Raw genomic sequence first — 21,982 nt, forward strand, 5'->3', positions numbered from 1 at the left:
TTTTTCTTTTTACCTTTTACCCCGCGCGCGCCACACACACAAATTACCGCCAAAACAGCACACAGCGACCCCAACGACGGAAGTGAATTGTTTTCTCAAAAAAGAAATATTTTTATATTCTTCACTATACATTTTTGTTGTGAATAATTTCAAAACTGTTGAGCATGATTCATAGTTCGGATAAAATTATAGCATTTTCTAACATTTTGGAACTTTTTGGTGATTGCGTTGTCGCGCCAAACTAGCCGGAAGTAAGAATTTAAATAAACATTGGCGGGAAAATGTTAAACGCTCGCTTTGTTTCAACATTTCCCTTGGCTGAAGTTAGTGAAAAGGATAATTCGAAGCCATTTCTTGGAGCCGAAGAAAGAAAAGGTAAACGGTATTTTCTTTCTTGGTTTTATTATTGCAAAGGTCTTTCTTTATCCTCAAAGTGATCTACAAAGTGTGTTCATCTTTGTTGTTTACACGTTCATTTTATAACTTAATACCTTTAAAGTACTATAAAGCGTAAAGCACATAGAGTAGGACCTAAAAACAATCATATTTGCATCAAACGTAAGCTGCATGGATTGAAATATTTGATTGCACTTTCACTGTCAATGAATCTTAAGTTTCATATAGTTTAAATTAAGAGTTTAGTATGGGATTTATTCACTGACAGTGTAATTTCAGTTATTCAAGTTTAAACTTAACTTAGTGTTAAAAAATCAATTTCAGAATTAAAAAATTCGTAAAGAATGAGCTTTGAAAATCATCGATGGAGACAGATTGTCTGAGCAGTGGTGTATTGGTTTCAAATCTCTATGGCAACACGGAGGTACAGCATAGCTCAGATGATGTGCGAGAACTTGGAACAACCGACAGCAATTCCCAGGTTTATAGATGGTAATGACTCTACTACATCAGTTAAATTGAGATACCCCCCTCCTATAACGTCCCTGAGTAATTGAATTGACAGTTGCACAGACAAGGGGGGAGATGAGCAGTCATAGGTATCATATGTAAAAAAAAGCCTCCCAGGGGGGGGGTTCACACGCACCCTGCGCACCAGCTGGCGTAAGCACCTGAGTCCATAATTCAGAACTGGGGGTAGGAGTGTAGTACTCCCCTATATCCACTATACACCCCTCCCAGATGCAAAGGCTTTTTAGGTGATTAGGAGAGAGGGGGGGAGTGGAGAGGGGGGATGTGTGCTGCCTAAAAAATAAGTTAACTAATTTTGAAGGGGAAAATGCTCCTTTATCTCTCCTTCTTCCTCACCCCTTATCTTAACAAACTCTCAAGAATATGGGGCTTGCATCGTGAAGTCAGGGGGAGGGGGTGAATAAAAACAAGAAGGTATTAGATAAACGCTTCTTTATTCTCATGGGGGTCAGGGGATTAGTGTTCAATCCCTACCCACTTCTGAATTTTACTGAAAATTCTTTTTGTTTGACTCATGTTCTTATATAGTTTTGAGGAGAAACAGCACCATATGCCTTGTAATAGCCTGAGGCAAACTGAAAAATGTCCAGCCATCCAAGCACAAGAGTATGACAACATGTCATTCACAAGCTCCCAAGAGGACCCTGAAGTAACTGCTGTAGTCATACAACAGTTTGGTAAATAACAGCTACGTCCTTAGTGTACTCACCTAAATGGCCTGACATCATCATCGCCATCATCATAAAATAATAATTTTAAAAAATGAAATAAAAACGATGAAGATGATCATCATCATAATCAATCACTGTCACTATTATTTGTTTCTATCATTATCATCATCCCCATCATCACCATTACCAAACTCATAATCACCATCAAAAACAACATACAACCAAGATTCTTTACTGCCAATTTCATTATGGATTGATAAAAGTTACAAATGATTTTGCTCGTAGATTACTTGTTACATCAGAGAGTAGATGTTGAGATGGAATTGTTCAAGGAAAGCATTCACCGCATAATTTCTGAGCAGCACCTGCAGTTCAGAGAAGCATTCAATCTGCCAGAGATCAATGGTGTTCAGCAAACAGAGGTGCGAAAAGAATGAAGTGCATAGAATGAAAATTATAGTGGTGAACCCATGGGGGGAGGGGGGGCAGTGACCCCAGACAGGTGTGTCAACAGGGGGGGCCGATGGGTCGGGACTCTGGTTGACCCATTTGTTGGTAGTTAAAAAGACGGTAATAATATTATGCATTTGTTTGGATAGAAAAAGTTTCTAGATGGATATAGTGACACTCCAGTGCTAAGGATGCCAATATGAACGTAATTGATCCATGGGCGTGATTTCCTTCTCTGGACTCCACCCTGCATTTTCCTCTAGACACTCCACTGTACCACTCTCTCTCACCCCTGCAGAATATAATATGCTATTAAAAAATGTAATTTACCTGTAGTAACAGTATATGCTTTGTAAGCTCCCCCCTCCTTTTTGGTATCTTTGTCCCCCCCTATAAAATTCTGCCTTCAAAAAAGGACTTTTTATTGGAAAGATATTCCATAGCGCCAAGGGCATATTGTCAGACTATTGCACTTAACAAACTGAAATTGAATGTGGTTTCCAAAGAGCTTCAACTTTGATTCTCTGTTTCACTTTAGCCTATGCATGTCGTCCCTCAGTCAAATCACTGTGAAGACACAAGTTCAGGTAAATGCTACGCTAGCATTTCGTATTGAAGGGTCATCAAATACCATCCTTTTCCATATGATACCTAGGCCCGTACCCAGGATTTTTTTTTTTTTTTGGGGGGGGGGGTTGCGAAATACGAAAAAGTGCACCTAATTTTTCCGGGGGGGGGGGGGAGATCTCTAATAAAAATCTAAACACCTCCAAAACAACAAATTGGGATGTCTTTGCTGTATCTCCACGGGACGTTTATTGTCGGATTTGGCTACATTCCAGAGTGATCTAGCTTATGCTTTTTAGTTTTGTCTACAAATAGCCCGTCTATTGAAAACCAAAAGTGGACTTTTGGTCGTTGTGAGAGGCCCTCGTGACACAATGAACTTGCCCCTGGACATCCTATTACTGTATATATGATTTTTTGTCAGCAGTCTCAGATGAGTGTCAGGTGGTAACTTTAGAAGACAAGTCTGATACTAGTGATGGGTGCCTTCAGCATCATCTAGGGTAAACCAGCTATATATTGAGTGAATTTCCCATAGTTTTTGTGGTATGTACTCTTATACACCAAGATATTCGTCACCTCATAATCAAAATGTTGTGAGTCACAAGGCTCGTAGCGCCAAGTGATTCCGCAGTATTGTAAATACATATACATGCATGTTTACTGTCCTGAAATTCATTGGGCCATAACGTTATACAGTTTCAATAAAACCATCTGACTTCTCAGTCAGCTTCAGAGGTGGGGGTTGGCTCGTTAGCTTTCACACAATACATTTTTACACCAGATGGTAGGGTTTAGAAAGGGTGGGGGAGGGGGGAAGTAAACCAGCAATGCCATTTTGATGCATATCCAGGGGTGAATAGAGGTGTGGATTGTTGGATTGGGTCTCACTTGTGCCCAAGCTGGAATCCCATTAACAGTTAAAGGCAATATCAAAGCAACCCTTACTACTCAGGGCCGTTGCAGGTGGTGGGACACTGGGGGCACGTGCCCCCCCCTCAATGTTTTTGTATTGTGCCCCCCCCCCTGCTACGGCCCTGCTACTAGTGTAATCCTGATACTATTATTTGACAGTAACGCGGATGAACAGGTTCTCCGAGCCGGCTGTGAAGAATACACCTGGGATGTGGCGGAAAGGTCTCATAGCATCGCCACGTCTTTACAGCAAGATCTAAGGTATGATCAAGATTTGAAAGGTTACTTGAAATTACATTGCTAACGGTTCTTGATTCCCACTGAAACGCAGCAACACAATTTAAAAAAATTAGCCCCGCAAGCGTGCATGTAGCTACTGCATAAGCTATTACAGTTTTAGAAATACTTCAGTGTAATTTCAAGTACATTACAGTACATACAACAGCTATATCGTGGGTTGTACATTTAGGTGGTTCTAAGCTAGCATAGCGAAAGGAACAAAGCCCGAAAAGTGCCTCATCGGTCATTTTCTTATAATTGTGCCCCACACCCTGCTACGGGCCTGAATTTTCAGTTGAGGTTGGGCTGTTCTTATTTTTGGAGCAATTTAAGGCTGCAGATGGTCTTAATGATGTACGTATGTTTTTGTGTATGTGAGAATATTATAATACTCAATGAATTATTACGAAAAGGCACAAATGATCAAGAGCAATAATATTTAACCCTTTTCAGACTGGGCTATTTTGAGCTGGCTGGGTGGGGGGGGGGGGGGCTAAAGGGACCCCCTCCATATTTCATGAACAGCTTAGGCTATGACCATCAAACTTACAGACAATGATCACCAGCATGCAAAGAATAGTCACGTCCTATTTTGGGTGTGGTCGAACAATTATGACGTCACAATGACGTCATAAATACGATGTCTTGATATTCTTTCAAATATTGCCTAAATTATCGGATATCGGGTTGAAATCATTTTACATCAGGAGCAACTGCAGAATACCCGTCCACAAAGAGTTAACAATGAGACTTCAATGAGGCAGTAAATACAAGGAAAATGCAAATAAGGGGACGGGTATTCTGCAGTTTAGCCTTACATCATTTAGATATGTCAAAATAAATCTTTTAACGGCTTTACAATGCAAAAAGGCTATAAAAACGTTTATAATAATTTGGGGGGGGGGGGTAATTTCCGCCATCTTGGATTCTTATAATTTTTGCGGTTGCCATGGTAACATGTAGCGTCTCCTCGACATGTAAATGGCATTAAAACGTCCGCAGATAGATTTTAGGAAAAGTCACCAAGTTTTATGGTTCAGAAGTTATAGCAATTTGAGGTGGGCTTAAAGAGCCCCCCCCCAGTCTGAATATGGTTAAGGGTGTTTTTAACAACACAATTCGATATTGCATTTTAGAACACATCACGCGAATAAAACTCGACTCGGCATGTTATTAGCATTTTCTTAAAATTTGGTGAAATCTCAGGCTGGACGTTCTTATAAAAGGTTCTTATAAAAAATTGTAACTACTAAAACAATCACACGATTTGGCTGTTTTTTCTGGATTTTCTCTAGTCCGAGTATCAGGCGATTTTATTTTTCAAAAGTCGGGGTTCCGGTATACTTCAAAGGGAACGATAAAAGGGCCTGACACTCGGGCTAGATTTTCACCGAATGTTAGGGGGTTATTTCGTGGCCTTTCCTTCGTCATAAAGGCTTGTTTATAAAATATTCCTATTTGTTTTACAGATATGAACAATATCAGTTGTGCGAAATGACAGACACCTCCCCAGAATGCCGGCCGCCCGAGCAGACGGTAGATCAAGCGCTGAATACATGCTTACTCAGAATGATGACATCGTCTTCAGTCATATCAGAGACTCTCAGAAGGCAAGAATTCGCTCCATGATAATCTGGATTTTGCTTGTTATAGGTTCTAGGAGATTCCTAGAAGGCCTTGTATAGATGTCATAAGTGACCAGGCCTTAAGCAGGGGCGGATCTAGCTAAAGGGGGGGGGGGGCTGGTTTACATATGGCTTTCTGGCAGCCCAAGGGAAGGGGGAGGTTAAACCCCCTAACCCCTCCCCCTTCCCCTAGATCCGCTACTGTTGAGTCAGTCAGATGATCAGAATTTGAATCTTGGCAAATCTTAGTTCAACGGAGCCACGGATTGTCTTGGCTGTTCTAAGAATGCGGGAGATTCTTATAATTTAACTTCTGATCGTGAACAAGCCTTCCACGTGATCAAAGCGGTGCCCCTTAAATCAAAGGGCAAGAATGTTACTCTTAGATTGTCTTAGAAGGTCTTGTACATAAGCAAAGCGTCTTTCCTGTATCTTGGACCATACTATAGTCTTGAATATTCAAGAAAATATACTAGACTAATTGGGAAACAATGATGGTGTAAAGAGGTTTATGGTTTTAAAATAAAATATCATCTTTATTAAATAAGTTCAAATGATTTCTGGATGCTAGATTTTTTTTTTTAAGTTTTGTTCCAGAAGATTTATACTCCGCACAGACGAACAAAATAGATTTACTTGCAGGATTACTTATTTCTTCCTCGTTATTTGCCAACATTTTCAGCTATGATATCATATATTACAGAAAAGAAAATATAAGTGAGGTTTCAGATTGCTGTCTCGTTAGCCAATTACCAACATTTTCAGGAAAGTTGACGCCGCTGTAATAAAAACATATGACACAGGAAATATTAGTAAGGTTTTCTATTTCTGTCTCGCTAGCCAATTGCCAGCTTTTTCAGGAAAGTTGACGCAGATGTAATAAAAATATTACAGAAAAGGAAATATTACTAAGGTTTCCTATTTCTGTCTCGCTAGCCAATTACCGGCATTTTAAGGAAAGTTAACGCAGATGTAATAAAATAATAATATCCAAATAAACCCATTGAAGAGCCGACTAGCAGGCTATCTCGCACCTTATAAATCTACTGCAATTGTTTACTACGGAAAACCTCCATAAAAAGGTAGGTTCACTTAAGGTGGGATATAGCCTGTTATCCGGCTCTCCAGTGGGTTTATTAGAATTTTTTTTAAGAGTTTCGGGATTCCTGTGGAAGGGGGAAAGGAGAATCTCCTTCCCTCCACAGGAATCCCAATAAATTATGAGAACTAAGCGAGGGGTACATAGAGAGATTTTCATTAACCCGTGTGAACTACACTTTCGCGTATTGCATTTTATTGTGATCAGATTCTATTGTTCTTTTTTGTGTTTTACTTTTTCGTATAATTTTTCCTTTTGTCTTTTGTTACTTTGCAATTTTGACCTTGGCCCCTGCTAAACTTAAAAACAATTCGGCTCTTTTTGGGTCAGTACGCAGCTCTTACAAGCTGCAATTTGATTGGGCAAATGAACAATATCCGCACCTCGACACAAAGAACGAGAAGAATAGAGACAAAATAACTCCTTTGTAGAGCAAAGATAATAGGAGACAAAGCAGCTGCGTACTTACTCCTCTTTTTAAGATCGGCGTTGTTCTGCGCACTTAACTAAGCAAGTCGCGTTTTTGCTGGTGGCAGCGAGCGTGAAGATGAAATTTCTTTAAGCTAAATGGCAAAAAAAATAAACGGTAAAGCCGGACAACTATTGTGCATTATTTATAAGTTGTTGCTCCTTATTTTAAATCTTTATCATTGTATTTCAATAGACCACCGAATGAAATATTACGTCAAAAATGGCTTATTTGAAAACAAGAATGAAACGAATATTATCATCATCATCATCATCATCATCATCATCATTATTATTATTATTATTACTATTATTACAAAAGTTGAAACTCTAGCGCCAGGCGCGTAAATTGGGGGGAGGGGGGCGAACTGGGTTCGCTTCCACCCATCCTCCCTCTAAACGCGGCCAAAAGCCCCACTTTTCCCTAAACCTTTTCAACATCTTAAAGTTATTGTCACACTTTTAGTTTTCCGTGCTAAATACTGTCAAAAAAGGCTAAGCACGATGTCGTGGTAAACAACTGCAGTAAGATTTCTAAGGTGCGAGATAGCCGGCTCTCCTGTGGGTTTAATTTTGGGAAAAAATTCTGAGTTTCGGTATTCCTGTGGAAGGGGGAAAGAAGACTTCCACAGGAATCCCGAAACTCTGATAAAAATAATTTCCAAATAAACCCATTAGAGAGTCGGCTAGCAGGCTAGGTGCGAGTTTACTCTTTAAGAATAATTCATTAGACTCTGTGAAACTCGAATCGTGTTCTGTTGGAAATGACGGAATTCAAAAAAGGTCCGGGGTTCTGCCAGCTTCACAAATAATTTGGCGTAAATCATTGCGTTCTAGCGTTTTAAAGCTTCCAAAATTTTTATCAGACAGAGCAGGGAATTTCATGTCTTGCTCTTTGAATTCCATTGTTTTTGCCGTCGCCGTCTAGCGATGTAAATCATTCCTTTGTCGCATAGAGGTACAGTCATCTGAGCTATGTAATGTGCTTTTACATTCGTCATGGTTGAAGAATGACACCAAATCAAAACACAAGGGTGGCGGCGCAGTTGGGCCGAATGTCGTGTGGCGCGCGGCGCGAGAGAGCTTAGTAACAGGGAGAGACTTACTATGCATGCTAACTTGCTACAATACAATAGAACTCCATGATATGGAAGTGGTTAATAAAGAGCTTACCCTACAAAACCGGCTTTATTGCATTATTTGAATTCTTTATATTAGATATCGATACGACATGAGGCAAAACTTTTCGCATTCTTTTACATTATCAGCGGGTCCTCAAAGCCATTTTAAGATGATCTCAGGGAAAAGCCTGAGTCTTGAAGATACCAGGTCGTACAGGGGCAATTGAAATTTCGCGCTCTGTAAAGCTACAGAAACCGCTTTTAGAAGTCACACCCAACTAGGTTATGAGGGCTACCACCTGTAAAAGATGACGGGAGCTATTTCACAACTGGTGTTTAATTACGTCTGACAAGCCCTGCTTTATTTGTTTGTGCACCTTATATAATGGAATGTTCACGTTGTGAGAACTTAGCGAGGGATACATATTTCACGAATAAAAAAGATACGGCAACATAAACCATCTCAATCACAAACAAACTTTCGTTAGCTTTCAAAGCGACAAATACGACAGGTTGATTGCCCTTGTAGCTTTCGGCACCCTATTATCCGTAAGCACGTACTATTTTGCACAAAGATACCTTTTTCGTATAATTTTTCCTTTTGGCCTTGGTTACTTTGCAATAATTGACCTTGGCGCCTGCGAGACTAAAAAACAAAATTCTGTTCTGACCACCCCACAAAGCCAGTCGGCGCGTTTTTGCTGGTGGCAGCGAGCGTGAAAATGATTTTTTTAAGGCTAAATGGCAAAAATAACAGGTAAAGCCAGACAAACATTGTGCATTGTTTATTAGTTGTTGCTCCTTTTATCAAATCTTTATCATTGTATTTCAAAAGACCACCAAATGAACAAACGCCCTTGGTTGACCTTACGGGCCTTGTCACACTGTTGCTCTCGCTCGAGTTATAATCTCTTCTCGTTTCACATAAAAGTGGTCTGAAAAAACCCAATCTAACCACAACTTATGTGAATTTTTTGCAAATAATTGCCATAAAAATCACGTTAATTCTATAGCAGATATCGATGTAATGCTCCCGCATGCTATATGCCATATACAGTGATACCTCCAATAAGGTGTCGTTTGTTAAAATTATCATTTTAATTGGACAATTGGCCATTCGATTACCTGCAGCACCAGACGACCGCCCGGGTAATTATGGCACCAGTTTGATTTCAAACAAGCTCATTTGAAAATTATATCGGTCAGTACCCTGTAACATCACTATGATTATTTGTTCAGTTTATGTACTTAACTAGTAGTTGATTAAAAAGGAAAGGACTCGTTTTGGTATGTTTGGAATCCTAAAAACAAGATCGTCCATTCCTGTTGGATGAGAAATGCCAATGAAAACCCCCACTGATGAGTTACCTTTCCGACAAATTTGTTTTACCAGTTACTTAGAAATCTTGGCAAGTTGATTAAGATAACAAAAACAAAAGAGAACAAAAACCTGCTATGCTGATATGCTTTTAAAGTCCATTTATTTAAGAAATTGCCTTTACTGCATTGCTCAGTATTTTACCAACTACGCCAAATTACGAAATCATCTTTCCCGCAAAATATGTTTGTCCAAATTAGGTCAAAAATGGCTTTTTTGAAAACAAGCATGAATGGATTCCTGTGGAACGGAGAAAGGAAACTTCCACAGGAATCCCGAAACTCTGATAATAATAATTTCCGAATAAACCCATTGGAGAGTCGGCTAGCAGGCTAGGTGCACGTTTACTCTTTAAGAATAATTCATTAGACTCAGTAAAGGTATGAGGTATGTAATGTGCTTTTACATTCGTCATGGATTGAAGAATGGCACCAAATCAAAACCCCAAGTTGGGCCGAATATCGTGTGGCGCGCAGCGCGAGAGAGCTTAGTAACAGGGAGAGACTTACTATGCATGCTAACTTGCTACAATACAATAGAACTCCATGATATGGAAGTGGTTAATAAAGAGCTTACCCTACACAGCCGGCTTTATTGCATTCTTTGAATTCTTTATATTAGATATCGATACGACATGAGGCAAAACTTTTCGCATTCTTTTACATTATCAGCGGGTCCTCAAAGCCATTTTAAGATGATCTCAGGGAAAAGCCTGAGTCTTGAAGATACCAGGTCGTGCAGGGGCAATTGAAATTTCGCGCTCTGTTAAGCTACAGAAACCGCTTTTAGAAGTCACACCCAACTAGGTTATGAGGGCTACCACCTGTAAAAGATGACGGGAGCTATTTCACAACTGGTGTTTAATTACGTCTGACAGGCCCTGCTTTATTTGTTTGTGCACCTTATATAATGGAATGTTCACGTTGTGAGAACTTAGCAAGGGGTACATATTTCACGAAATATAAAAGATACAACCGTAACAACCATCTTTATCACAAATAAACTTTTGTTAACTTTCAAAGCGACAAATACGACAGGTTGATTGCCCTTGTAGCTTTGGGCGCCCTATTATCCGTAAGCACGTAGTATTTTGTACAAAAAGAGACCTTTTTCGTATATTTTTTTCCTTTTGTCTTTGGTTACTTTGCCATAATTGACCTTGGCGCCTGCGAGACTGTTAAAAAATAATTCGGCTCTTTATAAAGATCGACATTGTTCTGCGCACCCCACAAAGCCAGTCGTGTTTTTGCTGGTGGCAGCAAGCGTAAAAATGATTTTTTTTAAGCTCTATTACAAAAATAACCGTGATATTACCGGTAAAGGACAAATATTGTGCATTGTTTAATATTTTTTGCTCTTTATTTCAAAGCTTTTATTGTATTTTAATGGACCACCCGCATTAAATAACGCCCTTGGTTGACCTAACGGGCCTTGTTGCGAGGGCGCCTGACTGGGTCTGCTTACGCGTTACGTTACGTCAATAAAGGTTCCTTTCCGGTCCACGTGTTGTGTCCCTGGAGCGTCGCTTTTGGCAAAATGATCGATAGATCTAGCTCCTGCAGGTCTAGGAATATAATTTCTAACGGTGTTTAATCATTACAAATTGTCATGCATATGACCCCCCGCTTGAATTCAGTTTAAGTTAGTGGTAGGACCGATCGACCGCGAAAAATAAATACAAACAGACCTGGCTAAACTAGGAGATGTGTAGCGTGCGACGTAGTGAGCATTTGCCAAAAACGCAGCGCACGACAAATTTTAGTTTCTCCACTATCCGAGAAATTTGTTTACCACTGCTACAAGATTTGGCGCACGTTACAGTGGTAGGGTAGCTAAACAGTGGTAAGGAGGATTATTTCATTTTTTTTCTTGATTTTCCGAGTGATCTTCCCGTATCAAGATATTCCTGGTCCCAGTTTTGTGTATATTGTGCTGCCTGTGGTAGGGTTTGTAACTAGTTTCTAGGATTCCCAATTGATAAAGCAATTTGCTAAATTAATTTACCAGCTGTTCCTCTAAGCCAAAGATTAGAGGATTATCTACCTGTTATCGGTCTTCTTAAACAGAAATATATGCCAACTGTCCAAATACGATTCCCGACTGAAGACTCTTGATATCTTATAAAATTTATATTAGCTAAAATAAGGCCGGTCAGCACGCCGCCATTTTACGCTCACGCGAAATAGCGACTCACTCAAAGAATCCATTTCCATCAGCTAATTCAAACAAGTGACTGAGATACTTTTAGTACAATATTTTTAATAAGGTATTACATTTTAATCATGTGTGGATATTTTGAAGTTTTCTTGCAACTTAACCGGTATATGTTCAATTGTTAACAATAATAAAATGTGGTTTATCGACATTCTTGAATGTAGGGAGGTAACTCAGTTTACTCGACATGTCATTTGATTGTTAATTTTCTCATGACTGCTTCTTTTTGGAAAACTGTTGCAATTTTCATGACACCCATAACCAAACAATTATGCTTTCTATTATGAGACGCCATAATGACTAAGTCACGTAGCCAAGCTCAAAACCGCAACAACACTTAGTTGGCTTCCTTACTCGAGCACGCACGTTCTCATATCTCAACGAGTTTCTTCGCATATTTCGCTTCGTTAACTGGTAAAAACACTCAATACAAATACATTTTTGTCCCAGAAATAAAATTTTGTTATCCCCCTTCAGTCATTTTCCATTTTTACAACCTTATATTACATAGTTTTGGCGTGAAAGAGGTCGCTTTACCTAATACGTAACCCTTGTATTTTTCTCATAGTTTTGGCGGGAACGTGGTCGTCTGCATTCCGGCTCCGGAGACCACAGTATACACACTTTACCTCACACGTTTGACGCAAAGATAAAGCATAATGGGATTTAGATAATGGAAAAGAGCACGCCGGTCGGTGAAGGGATTTTTTCCCCTAGTCCTCCCCCCACCGTAGAATGTGACCTCCTCTCTTTCCACTCTTCCTCTGGCGACCTTTTTGCTTTTCTTGTAGACAAGCTTGCTACTCGCCTGTTACTTCTTTTATTATTCATTGGAATGCTCTGACTGAGCTTGTCTTTCTATTTTCATAAAATATTTCATGAAAAAGAAGCAGCGCAATTAGAAGGCTAAATCCAACCTCTAAAAGGGGGGGTCTGTCCCGTCCTACCTGCTGAAGGTTACCCAGAATCCCGAACGTTAATAAAATCCTGTTTCTCGGTTCTAAAATCAAGACGATTTTCGGTTCCCGTATTACCCCTTATCTTAGTTTGAAAGCTTCTTGGGTCTAGGACAAACGCCGTTCTTTTCATATGCCGTTCCAAATGCAAATTAACATAGAAAATCGAATGGGTTTATTCTCGTGCATTTACATTTAAAACGGTACATAAAAAGAACGCCGTCTAAATTAGGTCTTATTTTTCAAAGAATGCATTCCTAGCCTCATTCATGACCTAGAGGTGGTTATTAAAAGCAGCTCTGGTACCTGCGACTATTTATTTTCATATAACATGTGCGGGAACTAGAAACCTGCAATACAATGCAGTGACGTAGCAACCCCGATTAGACTGTTTGTCGTACCTGTAGCAATTGTGGATTAATGGCCCCGCCAAGTCACGTCCTGTCGATTTACTATGACGTCACTCAAATGAAGGTCGTTTGGGAACGACCATTTGATATAAGTGTTATAAGGGACATCTTAGGAGGTGTAATACTAATTCTAGCAAAAGCGAGGAATCAGGCTATTGAAAGCAGGCGCGGATCCAGGATTTCAAAATGGGGGGTGGATAATGGCCGGATAGACGGCATATAACTGATCAAATGGTTCTGGGTAGGTCACTACACAGATCTTACAATACTTCACGCTGAATTGGATTTGTCACGTCAGCAAAGTCAAACAGGCGAAGGAAAATGGACACGGACACTCAGACATGTATTTTCTTCAAACAAAGTGACTTTTCAATTTTTTTTTTACTCAAAAGGGGGGTGGATATCCACCCAATCCACTCCCCCCCCCCCCCCCCTGTATCCGCCCCTGGAAAGAAAAGCATAGCCACATTCTAGAGAGAAGAACTCAACCCAATTCGAAAATCGATCAGGGATAAAATCAGTTGATATCAGTAGATATCTAGAACCCCTATCAAAAATTGTTCACGTCTAGATATTAAATGATCTGCCCCTATCAAAATTTATCCCCGCCTAGATATCAAATGATCTGCCCCTATCAAATGTTGTTCCCATCTAGATATCAAATGATCTGCCCCAATCAAATGTTGTTCCCATCTAGATATCAAATGATCTGCCCCTATCAAAAGCTGTCCTACGATCTCCACTAAAAAGAGAGACGTTCGAGGCTCTGGAACAAGTGCCAAGCTGTCCCCGTCTAGATATCAAATGATCTGCCCCTCATTTACATAACAATACAGGCCTCCTCTGCTTCCAGTGAAGCCGAAAGATACCCTGTAGACCTAAACAGCTTATTTGCTATTCAAACGTTGTGTGGGGGATTGGGTCGAGTCGAAAAGCGGACAGCATGCTTGGACGATTTTAGGGGACGCCATTTAACATGGCGTCGGTTCACTTAACAATCTCCGAAGCTAATCTAATTTGTTTAAATTTTGATGAATCTAATGGTTTCGGGGTCACCCTCCTTAGCGATAAACCACTGCCGCAAAGGAGACTTATGCACAGCGCGGTCGGCCAGGGCTGATATGCTTGACCCAACCTCGTACCCAGGGTCTTCTGGGTAATTTTCAGTATGGTCTAACGACACCCTGGACGAGGTAAGGTTTTCCCGCTAGATTGTGACTTTGAATTTTGAAGCCAGTCTTTTCAATTGCCTTTTGATTATCATTTTTTTATCAATTAGTTATGTCGGTTGTGCGCGCAAACAAAAGACGAAAGTATTTGCTTGCTATGCATAGGATATTCAACAGTGGGGAAACATTGCCTCGTGGTGTTTAATTTTAAAATATATCATCTAAGATAGCGTAGTTTGTAGTCATATTTCAATTTTAGAAACTCAAACTTTGGGTGACGATGTCTTTTTGTTTACGCTATTATTGAGTCGGTATCTCTTCTTACTTCACTTTCACTTCCGGTATCTCTTCTCGCGTCACTTCTACTTCCGGATCAAAAGACAAAATAAAATTCTTTAACGATCTCACTGCTTGATATAATTCCTTCCATCAACTCAACATAAGGAAGCTGAGGAACCGGTATTTCTTGTTATTCTCATCCTACTATCGGGACCTATAATTTATAACGATTTCCCCTTTGGCATTTATTCTAGAAAGAGCTTTCATTAATCGGAAACCTATACATACGCTTTCTGTCACATGAGTCCTAGAGCCGTAGTTAATCTCTGAGGATAAATGAAAAGCTCCTTAATTTATGGCTGCTATTTTTTAATGATAATAAAAATTTACCATCTTGCAATGCTTGACAAAGTTTGCATTTTTAATTACTGTAGACTAGTCTCCTTTACAGCCGTCCGCGTTTGTAATTCCACTAGCCTACGTGTAGCCGCTGACTCAGCGGCTCCACGTAGGCTAAAATTCGACAGGCCCTTTGGACTCAAACTGTGGGGTTATATTTCCCATCAAAAAGGGACGCTCATGTGACCAGCACTTCCGCACGTGAGCTAGCCCAGCTGAAACAGTTACTGGAGTAGCCTACCTGTAGGCTTTTATAGTTTTTCCGGCACGAAAACCCCCAAAACTCGGTGAAAAATATGTGGTATGCGAACTCAGAGTTTTCGGGGTTTTCGTGCCGGAAAAACTATAAAAGCCTACAGCTACATTTAGGCTATTACTGGAGAGGCGATAAAGGCTAGCTCGCGTGGCCAATCTGTTTTGCGTGACTTGACACATTGTGATAGTACTCGGTTAGTGACGTGACTCGTGTGATAGAACAACGTTTGAGAGGCCCCATAATACGCTGACGCGCTATAACCCACTAGGCCACCCGTGATTAATACTTTTTTTTATAATAAAACCTTTCCCTTATCAGTTACATTCAATTTGTCACTTAGAAAAATTAGCCCTAAAATTAGCCCTAAAATACTGAGTCTCACTCACCTTACCTTACTTTTGTTAAACCAACCGTTTTGTGGTATTCAGTACACCTCTGACATACGGTTAGTTGTAGAGCCAATCGTGCCTTCGGTGATATTCCATATTCTATAGGCATAAATGTATGTATGCTGTAGAAATGGAGGGGATGTGGCGGGATTTGGAGTCCGCAATTCCGTCTAGCCACGTGAGTAGCGCCGAGTGAACATGTGATTTGGACTAGGCATGTGTATGACTAACCTTCGTGGTAATCACAACTCGTAAAATCCTATTATGTGCGGGGAAAATGTATACAAATTAATTCCTATTTATATAAAAAAAAATGAAATTAATGAAGGTTTATCAATCTCAAATATATTTATTTCTTTACATTAAATTTATCATATCATCTCAACTTATAATGAATTTTTCCATCCATTATGTGAACATATTACTGCGGCAATTAAAGTTTCCATCCTAATTTAAGTCTGTTAGAATAATGTTTTCTCGTCTAGCGCCAAGAAATCTAGGGTCGATCTCTAGCTTTTTCCTCAACCTTCTATGCTGTGAGTGCTTAGTCTCGGCCGATGGAGTCTAGCAACGGCAGAAAATATAGTCTACAACTATACAAGAAATCCACATTGAAATAACTTGGCCCCCTCCCAACTCATAGCTTCCTTTCAGTCTTCCAGTTCTACTTTAGAAGTTCCCATCATATTCAACGATAAGTTTTCGGAAATCAGGCGGAAAGATAAACACCTAGCTTTTTTCCGGACAATATCTAGTCGCGTAGCTCACCATACAAAGCAAGTAAATGAAACTATACAAAGTACTGCAATTTGAAATTATGCGAGCAAACGATGTCAGAAAACTACGCCCGTCATTTAATTAATTTAATTCAATTTGTGTCTGCCCTGAAGAAGTCTTATTAAAGACGAAAATTTGGCAGAGTGTATTATTATCCCCGTCATTCAATTGATATTCTAATGGAAATCTTTTTCGTGTAATTGGTCAGTACTTTGTAACAAGGCCTTGCGTGTTTTTACCCCAATCAAAACCCCCAAAAGGGTTTGATTGACAAAAGCCAATGTAATGCACTCTGACTATTGAATATCCTTAGCGTGAGCTCACATACATGGAGTAATGAGGTAGAGCGTGCGTCATGCGCGAAATGAGGTCTAGTCGAACAGTCTACATAAATAAATGGTCTAATTTTGCGTAGTAGCTGCGCCGCCTAAAGGGTGACCCCAAAAAAAATACGACTTGTTCTGGATCCGTGAATTTTTCCTGGAAACGACTTTTTCGCAGAACCACCGCAGCTGCCTCTTTAAAAATTGATAAACTTTCGTTAATTTTTTTTTTTTAAAGTTCGAAGGGTTTTCAAGGGTTATTGTCCTCTTCGGCGGCCATATATGAGACATATATATGGCCCAAATAAGTGATATTTTTAATTCGATATTTAATGAAAAATGACAACGATGTTTTCAGGTGACTCTTAATTCTACTTTTAATTCAGGGGCGATATTGTATCATAGCGGGAAGTTAGCGGGAGTCCAAGCTATCTGGGTTTTAGTTCAAAGTATACAGGTAAAAATAAGTGAAAATTGGGATCAAATCCGAGGTAAATCGGACTGAGTGAGCTGAATCTTCTGCGATGTGATGTCTCGCTCACGTTAGCAAGATTACGGTGCTTAAATGACTAATGTAAACGCTACAATTAGTGCAGTCCCAACTTTGTGGTCGCGGCTTAAAATGCGATTACGTATTCAATTAACAATCGCCCCACCGAAAATATTAATTAATCAAGCCTATTGAATTACAAGATTGCGTACGTCTGATCAACTTTTATGGTCATGAAAATCTAGTTCCGGTTGTAAACCGGAAACAATTGAAATTTCGATAGGCAGGTTTATATGACATCATTGGTGGATTGGGTGGATTGGTTCATGGGATTGTGAATTTCTTACTGGGGTGTGCGCTTTTGCGTGAGTTATTGCTATTTCACTTTCGCGTGATGTGAGTGTGTCGATCTTGTCGCAAAAGCACGGGCTATTATCAAGCAATACACGTCTTGGAAGAGTAATAGAGCGTGGGCGAACGGCCATGACATGCGAACCAGCGAGCCCTCACGATTGGCCTATCGTTCTGAGGCGATGCGCTATATTGATCGGTTTTTCTTATTGGTTACAGTATATAGGAGGAGCTATAATGTCCGTCAAAGAATAATTTAAACCAATCAGCACCCTCTTTAGTATTGCCCATGACAACACATGACGTCACATTGTAGTTAATTTCCGAGCTCTAAATCCGCGAGGCGAAAATTCTTCGTTTGGCCGGCGAGCATGAAAGTGCAGTCTTAGAGTTGTGTTTTGTCACATATGCACTGATTTTGAGGTATAGATCTGACACAAAGTATAGTCATGGATGTAATAGAAGTAGATCTACTGCAGGAAAGACGTGACAATCGTCCGAGGTCTAATACATGGCCATTGCCCGAGCCTCCTGATTTTCGAGCCCCTCCAAAACCCGAGCCTGAACCTACAAACTCTGAGCAAGAACCATTGAAACAAGTAGCTAGCGAACCCAAGAAAAGCTCACGAAAGAACGCATGGGGGAATTACTCCTATGCAGATCTCATAACACAAGCTATTCAGAGTTCTCCCGAAAAGCGGTTGACTCTATCGCAAATTTACGACTGGATGGTGAATAGTGTGCCGTATTTTCGCGACAAAGGTGATAGCAATAGTTCGGCTGGGTGGAAGGTAAGATGGGTTCTATTTTGAAGATATCGTTTCGCTGTATAGCGTTATACTACTAGTGAGGCATGCTAGCAAGCGGTTTGACTTTAATTGAGTTGACTTTAACGATAAAAGAGACGATTTCAACTGTTATTTATTGTGTGTACACTTTCTATTTCCTTGCAGAATTCGATTCGACACAATCTCTCCTTACACAGTAAATTTGTACGCGTACAAAACGAGGGCAACGGAAAAAGCTCATGGTGGGTGTTAAATCCAGATGCCAAGGGAGCAAAGACAAGTCGAAGGAGATCCGGATCACTGGATTCTGCGCAAAAATCTACCGAGAAACGCCGGGGACGATCTAAGGAAGATAAAATTAAGGAGGAGAGCGATCGACCTGGCAGTCCGAGACTTAACGTAGGAAGACTCAATCGTTCTGGCTCGCCGGGCAATATTTCCCCTACTAGTTCGAGCTCCGATTCACTTCTAACGGTTCCAGAATTAGTCGAAAGCGACTCTCCGTTGCCGTTCCCGTTAAATGATAGTTTTGGGAGGCCAAGGACGTCGTCGAATGCGTCTACCGTAAGCAGCATTGGCGGGAGACTATCGCCTATTCCTGCTCATGACGACGAAGATTACGAATTCGACGCCACTGTATCTCCTTCGGTTGCTCCTAATATGCCTTCTAACCCTGCGGCCGAAGAATTAACCGAGCTGGCCGACGGCATGACTTTGGAAACGTCTTATAGCCTTGAAAATCATCCACTTAAACGCAGCCTCTCGCCTGGTAATAATTTACTACACCAACCAGGGAGGACTCCACCGGTAGAAATGAACATATCTAACCCAAGATCTACGAATTTAACCAATGGATTCGACTCTAGCTTTGACAGTGGATTTTTCCAGCCTGCACGGACGCAGACACAAAGCTCAATAACACAAGAAATGAGTCCAATGCCTGTTTCTCATCCTACTAGTTATAGTACTATGAGAGTAAATAGGTCCTTGCAATTTCAAAACAACTACCCACAACATCAGCCTTTGGCCGGCCAAAACAACCATTCTTTGCTGGCTTTCCCTACTAATGGGCACAGAGATACTGAAATGGAGATTCAAACAAGTTCCAACCAGCAGATAAACCTTTATGACAGCTATAACCCGAATTTTAATACATGCAACACTACCACAAACCCCAATCAGAATCATATCAACAACATAGCCAATAGCTATGGAAACTTTATGCAACAAATGACTACCAACAACTCTGCGTTCAACTCGTTACAAAACCTCAACCAGCAACTGGGTCCGGGTCAACGGAACATGCAGAATCAACTAGAGTTTATGAACGAGAAATTCCCAAGTGACCTCGAGTTGGACTGTTTTGAAGGTGAACTTGAATGTGATATGGATACAATCATCTCTAGCGAACTCAATATGGGGGATGGTGGGTTCGACTTTAATTTTGAACAACTTGTCGCATCTGCACCCAACAACCCCCCAGTAACGGTTGGAGAGTTTTCAGCAAAGCTGTACTAAAGCATTAAAGTGCCTACATACGAAGTAGTTAAAAAGAATTATACAATTATATATAGGTTGCTAAAGTTTCCTTGCGCATCAGTCTTATATAAAACATATACATATATATATTTTTGCTAAAATGTTTTACCAGATATTTTATGTAGAGGATTTTGCTGTGTGTGGTAAATGTATGCAATCATATTTGCTGGTATTTTATATTTGTGGTACACCATTTTAATTTTACATTTAGTGTTGGGTTACCAGTCTGGTTCTTAAGACCCAAAGGTTTCTGTAGTCAAAGTGGCTTTATATCTCAGCCACATAGCAAAAACCAGAGATCCTGAGTCTATTCTATAAAAGGCTATGATAATTTTGAAACATAAGTTCACATTTGTACATTTGCTGTGGCATCATCTAATTGGATTAATTGGATTGTTGTAATTAATCTTGGACGGCCAGATAAGGTTTCTGCAATCCCCTTTATCATTCTCCAGACATTACTGTGAATGATCTAAACCTTGATCTCATACAGAGTTTGTAGCAGCAGCTAAAATGTCTTAGAGATTCATCACAGTATGGCATTAACATTGTTCATCTTAATCCTTGTGATTAAGATTTGGAAGAAAGACAATGTTTGTTTCCAAATTATTGTCCATTTATTTTCAAACTTGCAGAACTATACTAACATCATCATAAACTCTTTTGAGAATTTAATACATAGTATTGATAATTACGAGACCCAGAGTTGTGCAATATTAGTAGACCTAGAATTCATTTATACATGCTTTGATACTTCAATGTACTGAATCCAAGACCGAGTGTAATTGCAATCTTACTGTATCAGGAATAACATGAAAGTTGTAGTTCATCATTTTAGATGGATAGTATATAGAAAAATTATAGATTGAGTCATTATATCTCTTTTCTAGTCCACATTGAATTTAATTTCTAAGTAAACCCCTTGTCATATATTACTTTAATTAAAGACACTACACATGCATCTATCGAGCTAGTAAGGTTACAATATTTTAAATCCCTGATGCATTCTCTATTTTCATTTTGATTGCACATGCAAAAAGCCATGTGCTTTCCTTGCTTCATTAAGCAGGTTTATGCTAATTTCATTTTGAAGCAGCATGAATTAGCTTTCAACTTTAGAAGTACCTGTGTGTTTTTGGCAGGTCTCTGAGCTATTCATAATCACATAGAGGCTCTAATTGTGTAAATGCCAAGACCTATTGTTTTTGAAACACTTATCAATTGAAAATCCTTGTTCCAGCTGCTAACCCTATGGAGCTATTTCTATCTTGTAATGTTTTGGCATTTGCTAATTATTTCAATTCTTTTAAGCTTCATTTCAAGAACCCCTACTGATTACTTTACTCCCCTTTATGATGCCTGTTTTGTTCTGAAATGATACTAATTTTATACAGCAGTAATAATTTTGACAGGCATGCTAGGTGCATCTATCTTAAAGAGGAATTTTTTTCAGAAGAATGTATTTATCTACAAAAATAAGCCTACTGAATTTCAAGCTATAAAATCAGCTTAATATGGGGACTGCTAATGAACAGTTAAATATCGTAAACTTGCTGTGGATTTGTGCTTGCAATAGACTGATGTACTGTTGTTATCTGATCCATCTTATTTGATGAGGTTACCTTGTGGTCAAACCATGCATGTGCATGTTTTAAGAAGTATGAAAAACCTTAGACAAGGTCACGAAGCCAGTCACTCATCTTATTATGAAGGTAGCTAATTCTAGTTGTTAAACCATGTATAACAGTTAGATTATGTTATCAAATATTTCAGCAGTCTACTGTACACAAATGGAACTATGCTCGGATAGTTTTACAACAGCATCTCTTTTTATTTCAATGAATATCACAAAAAATAGACAAAGTCACAAAGCCAGTTTCTCTATAGAGAGGGGAGCTTTGTGATTGTTAAACCATGTAGAACAGTTTGATTATTTTATCAATCATTTTAACAGACTAATGGACACAAATTGGATTATGCTTGAATAGTCATGTATAAAGCATCTCTTTTAATTTTATTTCCAACCATGTCATGAAAACAAAAAATCTTAATTCACACTTGCTAGAGCAACAATTTAAATCTATATACACCTTTAACAATACTGAGAAAATGATTTTAATACAAACGTAATCAAGCAATGAT

At 39.5% G+C, this 21,982-nt stretch overlaps 2 protein-coding genes and 1 long non-coding RNA gene across 6 annotated transcripts; all 3 read left to right on the plus strand.

The window, feature by feature from the left end:
• Positions 1 to 75: 75 nt before the first annotated feature.
• Positions 76 to 5,978, plus strand: LOC116616851. 4 transcript variants are annotated; one of them, XM_048721661.1, is made up of 8 exons: positions 76 to 375; positions 740 to 888; positions 1,456 to 1,604; positions 1,884 to 2,020; positions 2,587 to 2,635; positions 3,040 to 3,118; positions 3,690 to 3,791; positions 5,279 to 5,978. In XM_048721661.1, the coding sequence occupies exons 2-8, from the start codon at positions 761 to 763 to the stop codon at positions 5,436 to 5,438; spliced, it is 804 nt and encodes a 267-aa protein (XP_048577618.1). In that variant the 5' UTR covers positions 76 to 375; positions 740 to 760; the 3' UTR covers positions 5,439 to 5,978. The 4 variants fall into 4 exon arrangements, with proteins under 4 accessions (XP_048577618.1, XP_048577620.1, XP_048577617.1 ...); XM_048721663.1 differs by lacking the exon at positions 740 to 888 and having other exon boundaries at positions 80 to 375; XM_048721660.1 differs by lacking the exon at positions 76 to 375 and having other exon boundaries at positions 719 to 888.
• Positions 5,979 to 11,189: 5,211 nt separating this feature from the next.
• On the plus strand, positions 11,190 to 13,211 carry LOC116616853. Its single transcript, XR_004295492.2, has 2 exons — positions 11,190 to 11,342; positions 12,283 to 13,211. It is a non-coding gene; the product is annotated as an uncharacterized LOC116616853 (long non-coding RNA).
• A 4,624-nt stretch (positions 13,212 to 17,835) lies between these two features.
• On the plus strand, positions 17,836 to 20,718 carry LOC5509924 (forkhead box protein O3). Its single transcript, XM_001630363.3, has 2 exons — positions 17,836 to 18,304; positions 18,467 to 20,718. Exons 1-2 carry the CDS (start codon positions 17,963 to 17,965, stop codon positions 19,817 to 19,819), a joined length of 1,695 nt encoding a protein of 564 aa, XP_001630413.3. The 5' UTR covers positions 17,836 to 17,962; the 3' UTR covers positions 19,820 to 20,718.
• Positions 20,719 to 21,982: the final 1,264 nt, after the last annotated feature.

Source organism: Nematostella vectensis, chromosome 14 (assembly GCF_932526225.1).
Source record: "Nematostella vectensis chromosome 14, jaNemVect1.1, whole genome shotgun sequence".
In the NCBI taxonomy this organism is placed as follows: Eukaryota; Metazoa; Cnidaria; class Anthozoa; order Actiniaria; family Edwardsiidae; genus Nematostella; species Nematostella vectensis.

Bases quoted from the DNA above. Each gene is read 5' to 3' on its own strand.
- LOC5509924 (XM_001630363.3), top strand. From the start codon at position 17,963: ATGGATGTAATAGAAGTAGATCTACTGCAGGAAAGACGTGACAATCGT. The intron at 18,305-18,466 runs GTAAGATGGGTT...ATTTCCTTGCAG, and splicing joins ATAGTTCGGCTGGGTGGAAG to AATTCGATTCGACACAATCT.
- LOC116616851 (XM_048721661.1), top strand. From the start codon at position 761: ATGGAGACAGATTGTCTGAGCAGTGGTGTATTGGTTTCAAATCTCTAT. The intron at 889-1,455 runs GTAATGACTCTA...GTTCTTATATAG, and splicing joins AATTCCCAGGTTTATAGATG to TTTTGAGGAGAAACAGCACC. The intron at 2,636-3,039 runs GTAAATGCTACG...ATTTTTTGTCAG, and splicing joins CTGTGAAGACACAAGTTCAG to CAGTCTCAGATGAGTGTCAG.